This window comes from Haemaphysalis longicornis, unplaced genomic scaffold (genome assembly GCF_048455015.1).
Source record: "Haemaphysalis longicornis isolate Haplotype H1 unplaced genomic scaffold, Haemaphysalis longicornis Haplotype H1 scaffold_7, whole genome shotgun sequence".
Classification (NCBI taxonomy): domain Eukaryota; kingdom Metazoa; phylum Arthropoda; class Arachnida; order Ixodida; family Ixodidae; genus Haemaphysalis; species Haemaphysalis longicornis.
In genome coordinates, this window is record NW_027526422.1 from 52862623 (window position 1) to 52875704 (window position 13082).

The 13082-nt window shown below is 49.9% G+C and overlaps 1 protein-coding gene across 6 annotated transcripts in view; it reads right to left on the reverse strand.

Moving 5' to 3' along the window:
- LOC144145633 (death-associated protein kinase 1-like) overlaps positions 1–13082 on the reverse strand; it is a 140674-nt gene that overhangs the window by 50372 nt on the left and 77220 nt on the right. The window contains exon 1 of one of the 6 annotated variants that reach the window (XM_077677303.1): positions 2125–2583. The exons of 4 other annotated variants lie outside the window; for them this stretch is intronic. In XM_077677303.1, coding sequence (XP_077533429.1) covers positions 2125–2268 — 144 coding nt within the window. In that variant the 5' untranslated portion in view covers positions 2269–2583. Of the gene's footprint in view, positions 1–2124; positions 2584–13082 lie in introns of those variants that run through there. One more of the 6 variants, XM_077677305.1, reaches the window with a different exon arrangement.

Here is a 13082-nt window from a genome sequence, read left to right on the forward strand (position 1 = left end):
CTCGGAGCAATTGTGTGAAATACGTCAGCGCAGGTGTTCTCTCATTTTTGAGCGGGTAGCGGGCGCGGACTCACGACGTTGCATGAACTTTCTTGTTCGTGGCCATGTTCTTCCGGTTCCTGATTGACAAGGCAACACTCGGTAACTCGTCTGGTTTCCTCGTCTCTGTCAGCGACACCGAGCTCACGCATGTAGCGAACAGAAGTAGCGAGTCGCCTGTAAAACGGCGCGTTTTACTTCCCCATCAAGCAACGGGATGGCGAGTCGCAGCAATTACAGAGCCGAGCACACGCACGCGAGGCAACAGATGGAGCCCACATCCTCGTCGAGAGCGCCCATTCCGCCCTGCATATCCATAGCAAAGCAAGCTCCAACGAGACTGGTCGTGACTCGAATGCTGTCAATTACGGCGCCGGCTATTTCAGACATGTTCAGCGCGTATGAAGGAAGTTGTGCCATAACCTCCGCTTGAACGGCGGAACATATATGCGCTCCGTGGCGGCAACGCAACAGGCCTCGCTTCCAGAGAGGTTTACCCTGCCTCGTCCCCAAGTTCCGTGCAGTGACCACGTGAACCTAACAAGCAACGAGTGTCCACCGCCAGTGACCTGTACGGGCACCATTAGTCACGTGTTTTGTTTAGTCCTCACCGACCGATACAAGTGCGCATGAAGCCACTGCTAAGGGTCTCGTTCACACGAGTAGGATATGCAGTTGGCTTAAACGAAGGCCGGCCATTTGCAGCGGCAGGCATTCAATGAGATGTCTTTGTCAGCGGCTCCGCACTTAAACTCGCTGCACCGAACTACCACCACCAAGGATATGAATCCGGTCACGCGCGGTATGGTCTGTACGGTGCTTAGGAGTGCGGCGCATACGGAATGTGAACTAAGCGTGCCTCAAGTCAGGTTGTTAGACGGGGTCTATACGCGAGGTAGCCCGGTATGTACCGCGCTGGCGTTAGTTCATGCCGCGGCCTTGAAGGAGCCGCCGCAGTATGGTGTTAAGTAAATTTGCAGCGAGAAATATGACTTTAGAATACGCCTCATTGAAAAAGTCCCTTACGCACTGATTCAGTTTCGAGGAAGCTTTTCGTTAGTTTTCATCCACTTCCATCGGCGAAGTTCGCGAGTATACGCGGACATCAAGCGGCGAACCACGGCCTCCGCGATCGGCTGCCGGCCGCCGGCAGCCGATCGCGGAGGCCGTGGGCGAACTTCCCCAGTTGGTGGCCCTCGGCGTAAGGAAATTGATGGCCCGTTTAGAGACCGCATAAGTGCGAAAATGAAGCAAGCCGTACGCGTACGTAAACTAGAGCTATCCAATGAAATCGCTTTATTCGAAATAGCGAAATAGTGTGCTAAGAACGAAGGCGGCAACGCCCATCTTTAGAAGCGGAAGGACACGCAGCCCGCGCAGCGGGTACGGTACGGAGCACCTACTTCACGAACCTTATTACTGGCTTCCGTTGTTTAAGGCGAGTTATAGTATCACAGCCCACGGTTCTCAGTGAGGGAGTGAATAAACTTTATATAACAGCAAGCGAGATTTTCGGACACTCTCCAGGTGGGATGTTGTCCTCAGTCCAGGATACCTTAGAGTTTACTGGCGAAAAATAAAAATAAAACTGTAGGAAACCCCCGTGATAAAGGTGTATTCAGCACAGGAAACTAGCTACGTTATAAGCGATACTTCGTTAAAAGTGACGACGACTCGCTCTCTTTGAATTGCAGTGGGAGCCATGAAGCACTTCTTTAAAGCGGGGATTCAAACACAGCAATTTCGTTATAGCGAGAGATGAGCGTAAAACAGCCCAAGAGCTTCGAAAAGAGAACATCTCGATTGATTGATTGCTGGGTTTAACGCGCCGACGCAACGCAGGCGATGAGGCGCGCCGTAGTGGAAGGCTCCGGAATAATTTGGACCACCTGGGGATCTTTAACTTGCGCCGAAATCTCGTGCGCACGGGCGTTTTTGCTTTTCACCTCCATCAGGAAAGCGGCCGCCGCGGCCGGGAATCGAACCCGCGACCTCGTGCTCAGCAGCGCAACGCCTTAGTCACTGAGCCCCCGCGGCGGGTAAAAGAGAACGTCTCACTCGTACACGTCGTGCAGGTATACTTACGAAGGAAAACGGATAGCTTGGCAAAGGCATGGCGCACATGGCAGCCGTAATGTTCTCACGCCAAGTCGACACACCCCTCGAGTCCACCGTCGGCGCCGCCGCGTCGTCCAAGCCGACCCAATCCGAGTCTCGGCCCGTAAACATGCTTCTTTCGGCGAACAAAATGCACGTCACCGCACGAACGTCACAGCAGAGAATGCGACTGCTTGGCGGGCGTAGTCCCGTAGCGGGCCCCTGCAGGGCGCCATAGGAAATGCGGCAAGTGATTCTGCCTGTTGTTGCCGTGCAGCGAGCGACGCACGAAACGATCTATACTATTGTTCATCGTGTCACGTGATACATTCCGCTTGCTCTCAGCCACGTTGTCGGCAGATCGTTGGGAAACGCTGTACGAAGCCACAGTTAGCGAACGTAGCGCTGGAAGTTGCTTCGCTCTGGTCGTGTCGTGCCATAAGCCAGCTTTACAATTTTCGGGAGGAAGATACGAAACCTGATCACTCAAGATAGAGTGCGGGATGAATAACCGTACTCAAACAGGCCACCGAATCAGGGTGACTATTGTAACACTTCGTTCTTGGAGTTCACGTGGTTGGAGTTGAGCAGTTGCGCCCAAGATACGCTAAATATAAAAAAAGGTCTGCTGCAGTATTCTTTGAAAGTAAGGGTGGACTGCGTTGTTCCCCTTTGTTCGGCATTAATAAGAAATACATAACGACCCAAATGCGGCCAAACGCTGCGACTTGAAGCCTTGCCAATCAGATCTCTGAAGTCGAAATTGGATACTTGGAAACGATTTTACGCACACGGGCTCGAGTCGATGGCACGGCGATTTATTGGATGTACCTACAGCTTTGCTTCGAAAATAACTAGAAGGGGGCTCTAGACACTGCCTCCGCATCCCATAACAGTGCTCCAGCCGGAATTCCAGGAGGGGTTATCCATGCACTCCTGTCTTCTTTGCGATGTACACGTCATAGACCAACTGCAGCCTCACAGGCGATGGTACGGAGAAACGGAGAAACAAAGCGTCTGCTGACGGTCACATTACGTTGGAAGACGTAGTCCAGCGGAGCTACCCACTGCTCGTGGACCGTAGATAACAGCCTGGCCAGCCAGGGAGGAGAATGGCTTCAACCAGAAGCCTACGCTGGCGGAAGAGGTGCACACTTCAAGGGACCGTCCACATCCGTCTGGCAGCCACACCCGCTAGCCACGCTCGACCGAACCACACACGTACATAGATCAAGAGCACTGCCGCGTAGACACATAAGCGTTAAGCGCGACAAGAACCTGCCAGCCACGTATACGGTGGCTTCGCAGAGCGCGCAGGAGCGCGCAGCCTGTCCTGCCAGCACCAAGCCTTCTTCTTGCCGCGGGCTCCCAGCGCATTGCACACAAGGAAGGCGCGTGGGATGCAGGGGGGCGTTCGAAAAGGACGCCGCCGCCGCCACCGCCGCCTCTCCCACTGTTCAACGACTTTGGAAGAAAAGAGAAGGCGTGGAAAAGTGTACGCGATAAGACGTAGCGGCCGCGCCGTATACTACTACACGTACTACGGTGGCGAGGAAGAACCAACTGCGCGTTGCAAAGCGAGCCCAGGCGGGCCCGGGCGCCATCGGCACAGAAGCCAGCGGAGCGCGGCACGCGCGGGGGTGCTTGTTGTCTCGGGCATCGGGGCGTGAAGCCGTCGTTTCCCCAAAGACAAAAGATAAAGCATACATAGCGTAATTGGAGGGGGAAATCGCCGTCGGTGTGCACGTGTAGGTGGTGCTTTACTGGAGAGGAAAGACAGGTAGGTTATGTGCCGGCTAATCGGGCACTACACTGATGCAGCTCCGGTTAATTTTTAATCGGTCTTCTGTGCCTCAAAGTGTGGCGTACGGTATTTTGAATTCATTCATTTATTTTTCGCAGCCTGTGTTAAGGACGTCATTACGTCGTTAAGGCCAAACCAAGCGTAGCCAAGCTAAGCCAAACGTAGTTCGACCGTAAATGACTGAAAGGGTTTTTTCTTTCTTCCATGAATACGGTGATGAATTTAAAAGGTGCTATTTGCCGATCGGGACGATTCTTCGGCCCGCATTAGACTATGAGCAATGTTTAAACGGCCGAATAAACTGCCCGAGTAACAAGGGCGATGGACAATCTGCAGGACACATCATGAGGGGCGAAACATTCCTTCTGCGTGCGCCATATACATAGGGTTGTTCGTTTTCGGGTTTTATATATTTTTTTCAAAATCAGGGAGTAAAAATCGGGTGCTATTTTTTAACTGATATTCGGGGAGAAATCGGGAGTTTTTGTGAAACCATTCAGAAATTCGGGTTTTTTCGGGTTAAATCGATAGGTGTACTAAGTTTACTTTATTACACCCAGTTTATTTTTGAGGGTATCACGAGCTTTTTAAGTCTAACGCGTTAACATTGGTGTTTATTTCAAGCTGGTAACCGGGGAGACTTCAGGGTTCTCTTTAAAATGCTCTCCGAAATTTGGCATTTCTTTAGATATGAATAAATATTGACAGCATTGATAACTTCTAGCAAATAAAGCATTTTATTCACGAAAAGGTGGTCATCGAATGTTCCCTCATCCTTGTTTAAATACATACTATTGCGACCTGCTTGTGCAACTTGCCGGTCTTCATTCGAGGCCTGTCTGATCGCTGAACGTATCTCAAGTTCTTGACTGAAAGAAAGTTCTCTCGACAACATCAGCTAGGCGCAACAATGCCAGGGTAGCATTTGCCAGCGTGAAATTGCGGGTGGTAGAGTCATTCCAACACTCAAGGAGTTCGGAAGGTGTGTTTGTGCGCTTGCTTCCAGCAAGTACTGGTTGAGAACGGCGGAATGCCAGACCATAATCGTGCAGATCGCACTTTTGTAAAGGTCCATTCAGGGAGAAATCCCGAATTTCCTGAAACATGTTCGGGGTGTAAGAATCGGGCAAAATATGGTTTCACACGAAAACGAACAACCCTACATATGCATCACTGCTAAGCAGAGCACGGTATAGTATACCCCTAGGGAATTTCCAAACCTCCTACTCTCACTTGAAAGCAATAAGAAGAAGAAAACAGTCGGAAATCAGACGGAGGGGAAAACGCGATCGGTGATGCCACTTCAGACGCCACGGCGTGGCCCATGAACAAGCGGCGCTATTTTGACGGCTAAATATACGCCGTGGCTTGAATGAGCCCTTTCATCATTGGCCGACGTCGTCGCCGGGTCTGGGGGTCGCCCGAGGGCAACTGATGGCAGCGTAGAGAAAGTAGGACGACACTAGGCAGCGGGAGCACAATGCACGCGGTCGTTGTGGCATACATCCGCGCGCCAGAGGAGAAAAGGACGAGCCCGTATATATACAACACTCGAGCCTGGCCGTATTGGTTTTGTTTTGCATTCCTTATTTTGGCAGAGGCGCTTGCTGCAGCGCGTTAGGCTAATGACAGGCAATATACGCTGGCGACCATTTCGTGCGGGGAGACCGTCTGTTTGGCTGCCTGCCATGCCAGGGCTGTCGTCTGCAGCCTGCAACTGCCATTACCGGAGAAAGCCACGCAGCGGAGCGCTTCGGCGGGAAAGACAGCACGAGAGAAGAGAGACCCTTTTTTTGAATAACGTGAGCCTGGAAAATTAATGAACGCGTCGGCAGGCAGACGGTAATATGTGAACGCGGACGAGAAGACGGACGAGGGTTGACCCGAAAAGCCCGACGTCGTCCTGTATTTCCTTTTCGTTTCTGTTTTTACCGTTGGCTGCCCAAGTGTTTCCTCTGTGCTTATTTGTTCAACTCGGCATAATGTGCGCGCTTGCACGACAAAGCCCCGCATGCTTTTCTTTAGGAAGAGGACGCTCGCACACCGCGGTTTATGTCGCCACGACAACCAAGATTAGCGGATAAAGTTCAATTCAAGAGAGAAACCCGGCCCGGAAAACTTTAGTTCAGTCCTGGCGAGTGTTCCTTAATAGCTCAACTATGTGGCAAGTTTTCCTTCTTCATCGCCGTATAAGGTCGCATGGAAGAAGGGCAACATCTGCCTCGTTCTTTGCATCTTTTCTGCTGTCGTGGTCCTGACGATAAGGCGAGTGAGATGGTTAAAAATCACATATACGGTCGAATGCCAATAAAACATTGCGGTGAGGCGCAAACTAGTAAAGGAATCTAAACAGCTTAGTCCAGAGCGGCGCTGTAGAACAGTGCAAAAACCACGTACCCACAAACTTACCGTCATGGACAAAAGTTTGCGAACCAGACAGGGCCGATTTCAATTAATTTCCCATCACTCAACATGTCTTTACGAACTGTTGTGTGCGTGTGATTGGTTGTCTGGCTCCTAAACTATATACTAAAATCCCGGTGTCCGCTTCAAGGCGCGGCAAATTACGCCTGCTGGTGGCTTTGCCTTCTTCGTTTTATATCAATGAAAACCCTACACGCGCACCGCCTGTTGGACTGTCCTGAGGAGGAGAAAGTGCCTCAAAATGTCGCCCGCTCGTCCGTAAACTTGCGCTCCCAACTGCTCGCACGGTGGATGTTTTGCTAGAAGCTAAGCGTATACATCGAGTTCTACGACAAAATATGGCGCAAAGTGAGCAGAGTGTGCCGTGGAATGAAACTTGTTCTTTTGGGCTGCATATATTTGCTATTTAAGTCCATGATTGAAAAAAACTAGCTGTCGGCGCAGTCCCGCGACATATATGCTGCGCAAATTTCTTCAGCAAGCACTATCAAATGTGAGTCGAAGCCTTTTTAACATTGTTCACTGAAAGTTCTTGCTTAACGTGAAGCTTAAAATACTTCCCGGGTCCAGAAACGTCTAAAAAAGCACAAGGAAGGATTACTAAATGTGTAAGTTACCGTGCCAATTCAAGAGTATACGGCGTCAAGGTCGCTTACTTGATATCGATCGCAACAACTGCGTGTCGGTGGTGGGGAACGACGACAATGCTGGGGCAATGATACGTGCACGAGCGTGGGGAGAAAGTTCACGTTTCTTTGTTTTGTTTTTGCTATTTTTTCCTCGTCATGTTTGCCCGCAGCGCAACTGCTTATTAACCCATCGCCCTACATTAAGGTTGAGGCAGTATTTTCGCAGTAGTCTAGGGAGGAAGTTCTCCCTCGCATACTACAGTAGCTTCCAAACGTCGTAAAACAAAGCCAAAACCGGCTGCACTACCGCAAATAGAGGCAGAAGGTAACCAGAACCAACGGCCGCCGCTGCTAACCCTAAAGCCCGCGGCAAGGCACGCATGGGCGAACACGAAGCACCGCGACAAACCGCGATGCATCCGCAACGGGTCAGAATGCGCGCATAAACTAGAATTCGCGCCAGTGCGGTGCACGTGCGCTTTACTCGCCCGTATACACAGCGCGCCCACTGTGTATGCCTCCGGGTCTGCCTGCAGTATTCAGAAGCGCTACAGGAGTCCGCCATTCCTTGCATGCCTGGTCGCGATGCCATAAGAACGCCGGTCGGCGTCCGAGGCTTATCTTGGTCTCCGCGTGACTCGGTGACCGCGATGCTCGGTTCCGTGACCAATGCACCCGCAAGGCCGTCGGCCGGCGCTGCGATGCGAGGTAATTGCACAGCCAGGAGCCGCTCGCCCGTAAACGGAGGGAAAAAAAGAAGCAAAACACAGGCAGATGCTGCTTAACCTGAGCGGTCATTATTCAGCGCAATCAGCCCGTGACTTACAATACCAACCTGTAGGTCTAAAGGAAACCAACTTCGAAGGTTGAATGTTTCATTTCAGAAAGATAAGAAGGACTTCGAAACTTAGCCTCGGCCAGGAATGTCCGCAGTACCCCTGAAAAGGCGCGATATCAACGTGAATATTTGCAATCCAGCAGAGAGAAATGTTTGATGTATACATTGATTACAGTGTTGTAGCTATAAGACCCATAAATAATCGCTTGAAATGGGTAAAACCCTTATCCAAGAAGGCGTGGAATTGTTGCTGCACGGATTTGTAGCCATTTGAACATTTGTTATGAATTTGTCGAGAAATTGACGAAAAGTTCAGGGACAAGTGCAGGCGACGTAAAAGGAGTCGGCGAGGACAGAGATTTAAAGTGTCATGAGGGGTAAGTGAAGTGGACTGAAAACCTCCTTGACTGAAACACGGAGAGCACAATGAATATATCTGCAAGAAGACATTCAGTTTATTGCTGTCTTTATAATCAATATTTCCCTAAGCTACAGGACAATAAGGCTGTTAAAAAAACGGTTCACATTTAATTTTGCTTCTTTACAAACCTACGTCACAGTGTGACGTCATCAAAATGCGGTGGCGCTAATGTCGCTAGCGACTACGTGAAAATAGCGCCGACATCAGAAGTGATCTCAGGCTACAGCGTCGGTGGTGACAACCGTCAGAATACGGGCGGCTACGAAACTGTGTAGCCATTCCGGCAGCGAAGGCCTACACTTTCCTCTATGTCGTTTACGAATGCGAAGAAGCATGCGAGTTGCTGCTACTCCTGCAACTCCTAGAAAAGCAACGAAGAGTATGGCGAAAAGTTAGAGGGAAATAAAAACGAGGCGAGAGGAGTATGGTGGGGCCCTCACCTACACGTAGGTATCAATATAGACATCCGTCCACGATCTTTTTAACGCTATCCGAGTTTCAGGGCTAATAAAAGCCTGCATTCGTCGTCATTTGATGTGACTCGCGCAACTGTGTCTGTCCATACGATAGCATGGCTGCTTTGCAATTTTGCCAATGTCAGGACAAACAGACACGTATGTCTAAGCGAATACAAGCAGCACTGAAGTAATCAACCATTCAAACAAAGAGCACCAGAGTAAGTAATAATCAATCAATCAATCAGGGTGAAGTGGACCCTCTCAACCACGATGAACAAGAGAACAAAAACAAAGCAATTAAAATGCCATTACAAAACAAATCGGTTTAATGATTAGCGGTAACCGAACGACGGATGTGCAACAATGCACTTATCCGCACGACGAGAGAGACCACCGAGCGCAATCGTTGCACCCGGGGCACGGCAGTAATCGAATTCGCGTGCACGATGATGCCCGCATCCCCGTCCCTCTACCAACGTGTACACCAACAAATTGCGCGCCGCCCGGCAGACTCGTGATTGAAACAAAGTACGACAGCGAGACGGAATTCCACGTCGGTGGCCCGACAGGTGCCCGCCCTATGCGCGTGCGCACGCACAAGAGTTCGGGCGGCTACAAACAACACCTCCAAAGTAAGCGGAAAGCCCCGGGCACGGTTGAGTTATCACAGTCCACTTCACAATATCATTCTGTCTGTTCCTGTTGACCACAGAGATTACCGAACGTCCCCACGGGTCGGTGCAGCAAGCCAATCAGGTGACGAAAAAGCGAAGAACAACAGGCGGGCGATACGGGGGTTTTCATGTTATCTAAAAGGTGTTACTGCGTTTAGGGCATTATACGCCGCGAAGGTTGCGCTTTGCGGCGAGGTTCATAATGATAGACAATAGGCACTTAGTGCGTCAATTCCAAACGACCCCATGCCCCCCTCCCCATCCGAAACCCTTGTTCCGCCGTGTGCTGAAGTTGCGCCGGATTTCGTCGTCAGCCCTTTAGCGGAGAGGCGGCATCGCGGAGAGCGCGCACGAGATGTTGGGAATGCTTAGTCATGCGTAATCTTGACGCTGCGAGGCCTTCAACGGAGCGCGGCCCGGCCAGTAACTTCAATCTTCCCAACGTCCTAACTCGCTCAAGTTGTCCAGGCGTGAGACCATAGCTGCGTTCACATCGTTTTGTGACGACACCCGTCAGAGCACTTAGAGAAAGCTGTGTGGCGTTGGTGCTGTTCTGTGACCAGGACCCGACTTCTGTGGGGAGCCGGGACTTTTCCGGCGGGGTTGAATTCTCACGCGGTCTCACGTGACTGGCTCAGAGCGCAGCTATCCGTAAGGTTTTTGCACGCGCAGCAAGGGCGTGAGAAATAAGCACCACCTGAAAAGTCCGGGCGCTCCTCAGTAAACGGGGCCTGGATACTGGTTACTCAATTATAACACACACACACACACACACACACACAAAATAAAAGATTATGACGGGTTTTACAAGAACGCTGTAAGTATACCTAATCATCTTCCTAAGAGTGGCCCGTTAACTCTATATACAACCACTTGTCGTGCTACATGCCTGCCAAAGAATGATTTGTTTTACGTAACACCCTTTACTAATGCCGGTGTGTTTAAGAAGCTGGGATACTTTAAGTGTACCATCAGGAGCAAAAGTTTGCGACCTATAGTGTGAGCGTCCACTTAATTAAAATGTCTAATCTCGAAAGCTTCTCACAGGAAATTCTGCAGATTTGGATGAGCACAAAACAAAAGTATCAATAGCATCGCATGGCTCCATTTGGTTTGTGAATAGAAAAAAGGTAAACATCAACAATTCAATTTCAATATGCCGGCAGAAACAGAGTTAGTTCTAGGGAGATGCGTTATCACACAAACAAAAACATTTCTTTGAGAGGGCGATAGGTTATAGCAACCAACCTTAAAAGTGAACCCAGAGCTTTAGGTAAAAAAATAAAAAAGTACAACATGAAAAGCCTGGAAAACGTCACGGAAGACGTTCCGTATCTTGCCATCCCGGTGGACTTGCTGCTTTACGCAAGTGATTTTTTTAGGAGGAAGAGAAGGAAAAGGAGGATGAGAAAGAGGATACGGGGGAGAAAGTTATTTAAGCTTATGAAGTTAACAAAGATGGAGAAATGTAACTCAAGAGCGGACCCAGACTTACGCCCGAAACAGAGGGGGAAAACGCTCAACAAGGGCGTACCCCCCATTCATCCAAAGAACCCAACCCCAGCCCGCACACGCCGCGTGCACCCGCTATATTAACCTGCAAAATAATAAGTGGCACCCAGACATGCAAGCACAGCGCCTCGTGCTTCATCATCTAGAGAAAACTGAGCTAACGAGCATCGCGTAGGCTCGGGCATAGAGCATCTAAGAGGTGAGGATGTTCTAACTGCAACGGCACGTTTCTTAGACGTGTGGCGTACGAGCGTGCGGGTGAAGCTGCCGGCTACGCACTGAACTGTAAGGTACGGGAGGGCAGCACATAAACAAAGGCAGGTATAGAAGTTTCCATTCAATGGACAGCTCAGCCGCCACGCCCGTCACGCGAGAAACGCGCGATAAAAAAACCGGTGTGAGTCACGGCTTCTCCACGTGGCACGCCGCCCTCTGAATGTGGCGCAGACACAAACAACGCCCCGCAGCACCTGCCAGCCGACTTGCAGCGCCGCATCTTTCACCCTTTTCTTTTTCATCTTTCTGCTCGGGTTTAGGGAGATCTTCTGCGCTTCCTGCGCTCGAAGCACTTCGCTTGGCAGGCAAGACGCGTGACGCGTAGTTTTCGTCGTGCACATGGAGACGTTGCAAGTCGTCTTTCCTTCCGAAATGTCTGCAAATGGTTTCAGCTGTTGCGTCTGACTAGAGAGACGACTTCCGGCGCATGCGCAGTACAAGCAGAGCAATGGGCGTAGCACAAGTGAACCCATGACCAGCGCAACGGGCAGCCAACAGGATTTGCCACGGGTCCCGTCTAAGTGACCACTAACAAATCCGACGGGCCTCTGAACAAGGTATCCAGGAGATAATGGAACGCCTCGGTAACATTTTCGCCCCATCCGAAAATAATATTAATAAAGCTCATGTTTTCTCGTACGACTCCATATTCTCGTACGACTCCATACTGTCGTACGACAGTAGGGAAGTCGACTTCAAAGGGGGCTCTTGATACAGCGCTTCATTCGGATATACATGGTTCTATATTTATTACAAGGCTCTAGGGGCTTCATACTTTAACATCACACAATTTAAATTGTGTCTATAAAAATGTGTTCCCAGCGATGCATTTGTGTATAGTAGTAAAACAGACTATAAAACGGCTCGCTATATTTCGCCCCATAGATTATATATGTGTCTTTGTACTGGACGGTGTCGGATTATTGTGGTTTTTTTTTTCAAACAACCGCTAAAAATGCCAACTTTGTTCTGGTTTTACTTCCTTAAAGGGACCATGCAGACAAAACACAAGTTTGGTTCATTCGAGAGATTACCTTGTTAGAATCGTACTGGCACCACTTTTAACGTAAACTTCGCCAAAATCCCCATCCTATCTAGCCCACATTAAAGAGTTCTCTCTCTCTCTCTCTCTCTCTCTCTCTCTCTCTCTCTCTCTCTCTCTCTCTCTCTCTCTCTCTCTCTCTCTCTCTCTCTATCACTCTCTCTCTCTCTATCACTCTCTCTCTCTCGCCCAAATAAGCGACACAATTAGGAAAAAAAGGAAATGGCCATGCGACCCATTAGCTCATTTCTCGCAACAGAACTTATGATGTCATATGCGGCAGCTCTGCGATTGGCTGAGGCCGGCAAAGCAAAGACAAGTTAGGAAAGGCTTACTAGCTTGCAGAACGAGCTATTTGCGCTTGAATGCAATGCATATACTTTTCATAGCAGTAATAATCGTGGGGTAAACAATGGAAGTTACGAAAGTACACGTAAAGATAGAAGTACCGATGCGTGCTGTGCTGGTACTGCGCGCACTATGCTTGTTTTAGCTGCACAGCAGTGCGGCGCGTTTGGGCTGTTTCAGACGAAACTGGCCGATTGGTGTAAGCGGCGATGTTTTATGTGACCATATTTGTCGAGCGAACACCATGTTTCATGAAAAGATTGTTTCCTACTTTAGCAAAAACAAGCCAGGTGCAAATAGTGCCACAAACAATGCAAAGGCAGAAAACGGCCCGGCGCAGAATGGTAGCGCCGTCTAGGAGGACTGACGGTAAACAAGGCTCCGCAGTCGGCTGCCGAGCCTATTGGCGCAGTAGGTTTCGCTTGAAGACCTGTTTTTGTGACGTCATTGCAGACGCCGCGAAAACACACGATTTTGCGGAAGCATCAAACCTTTAACTTATTTTTTTAGTGTATAAAGC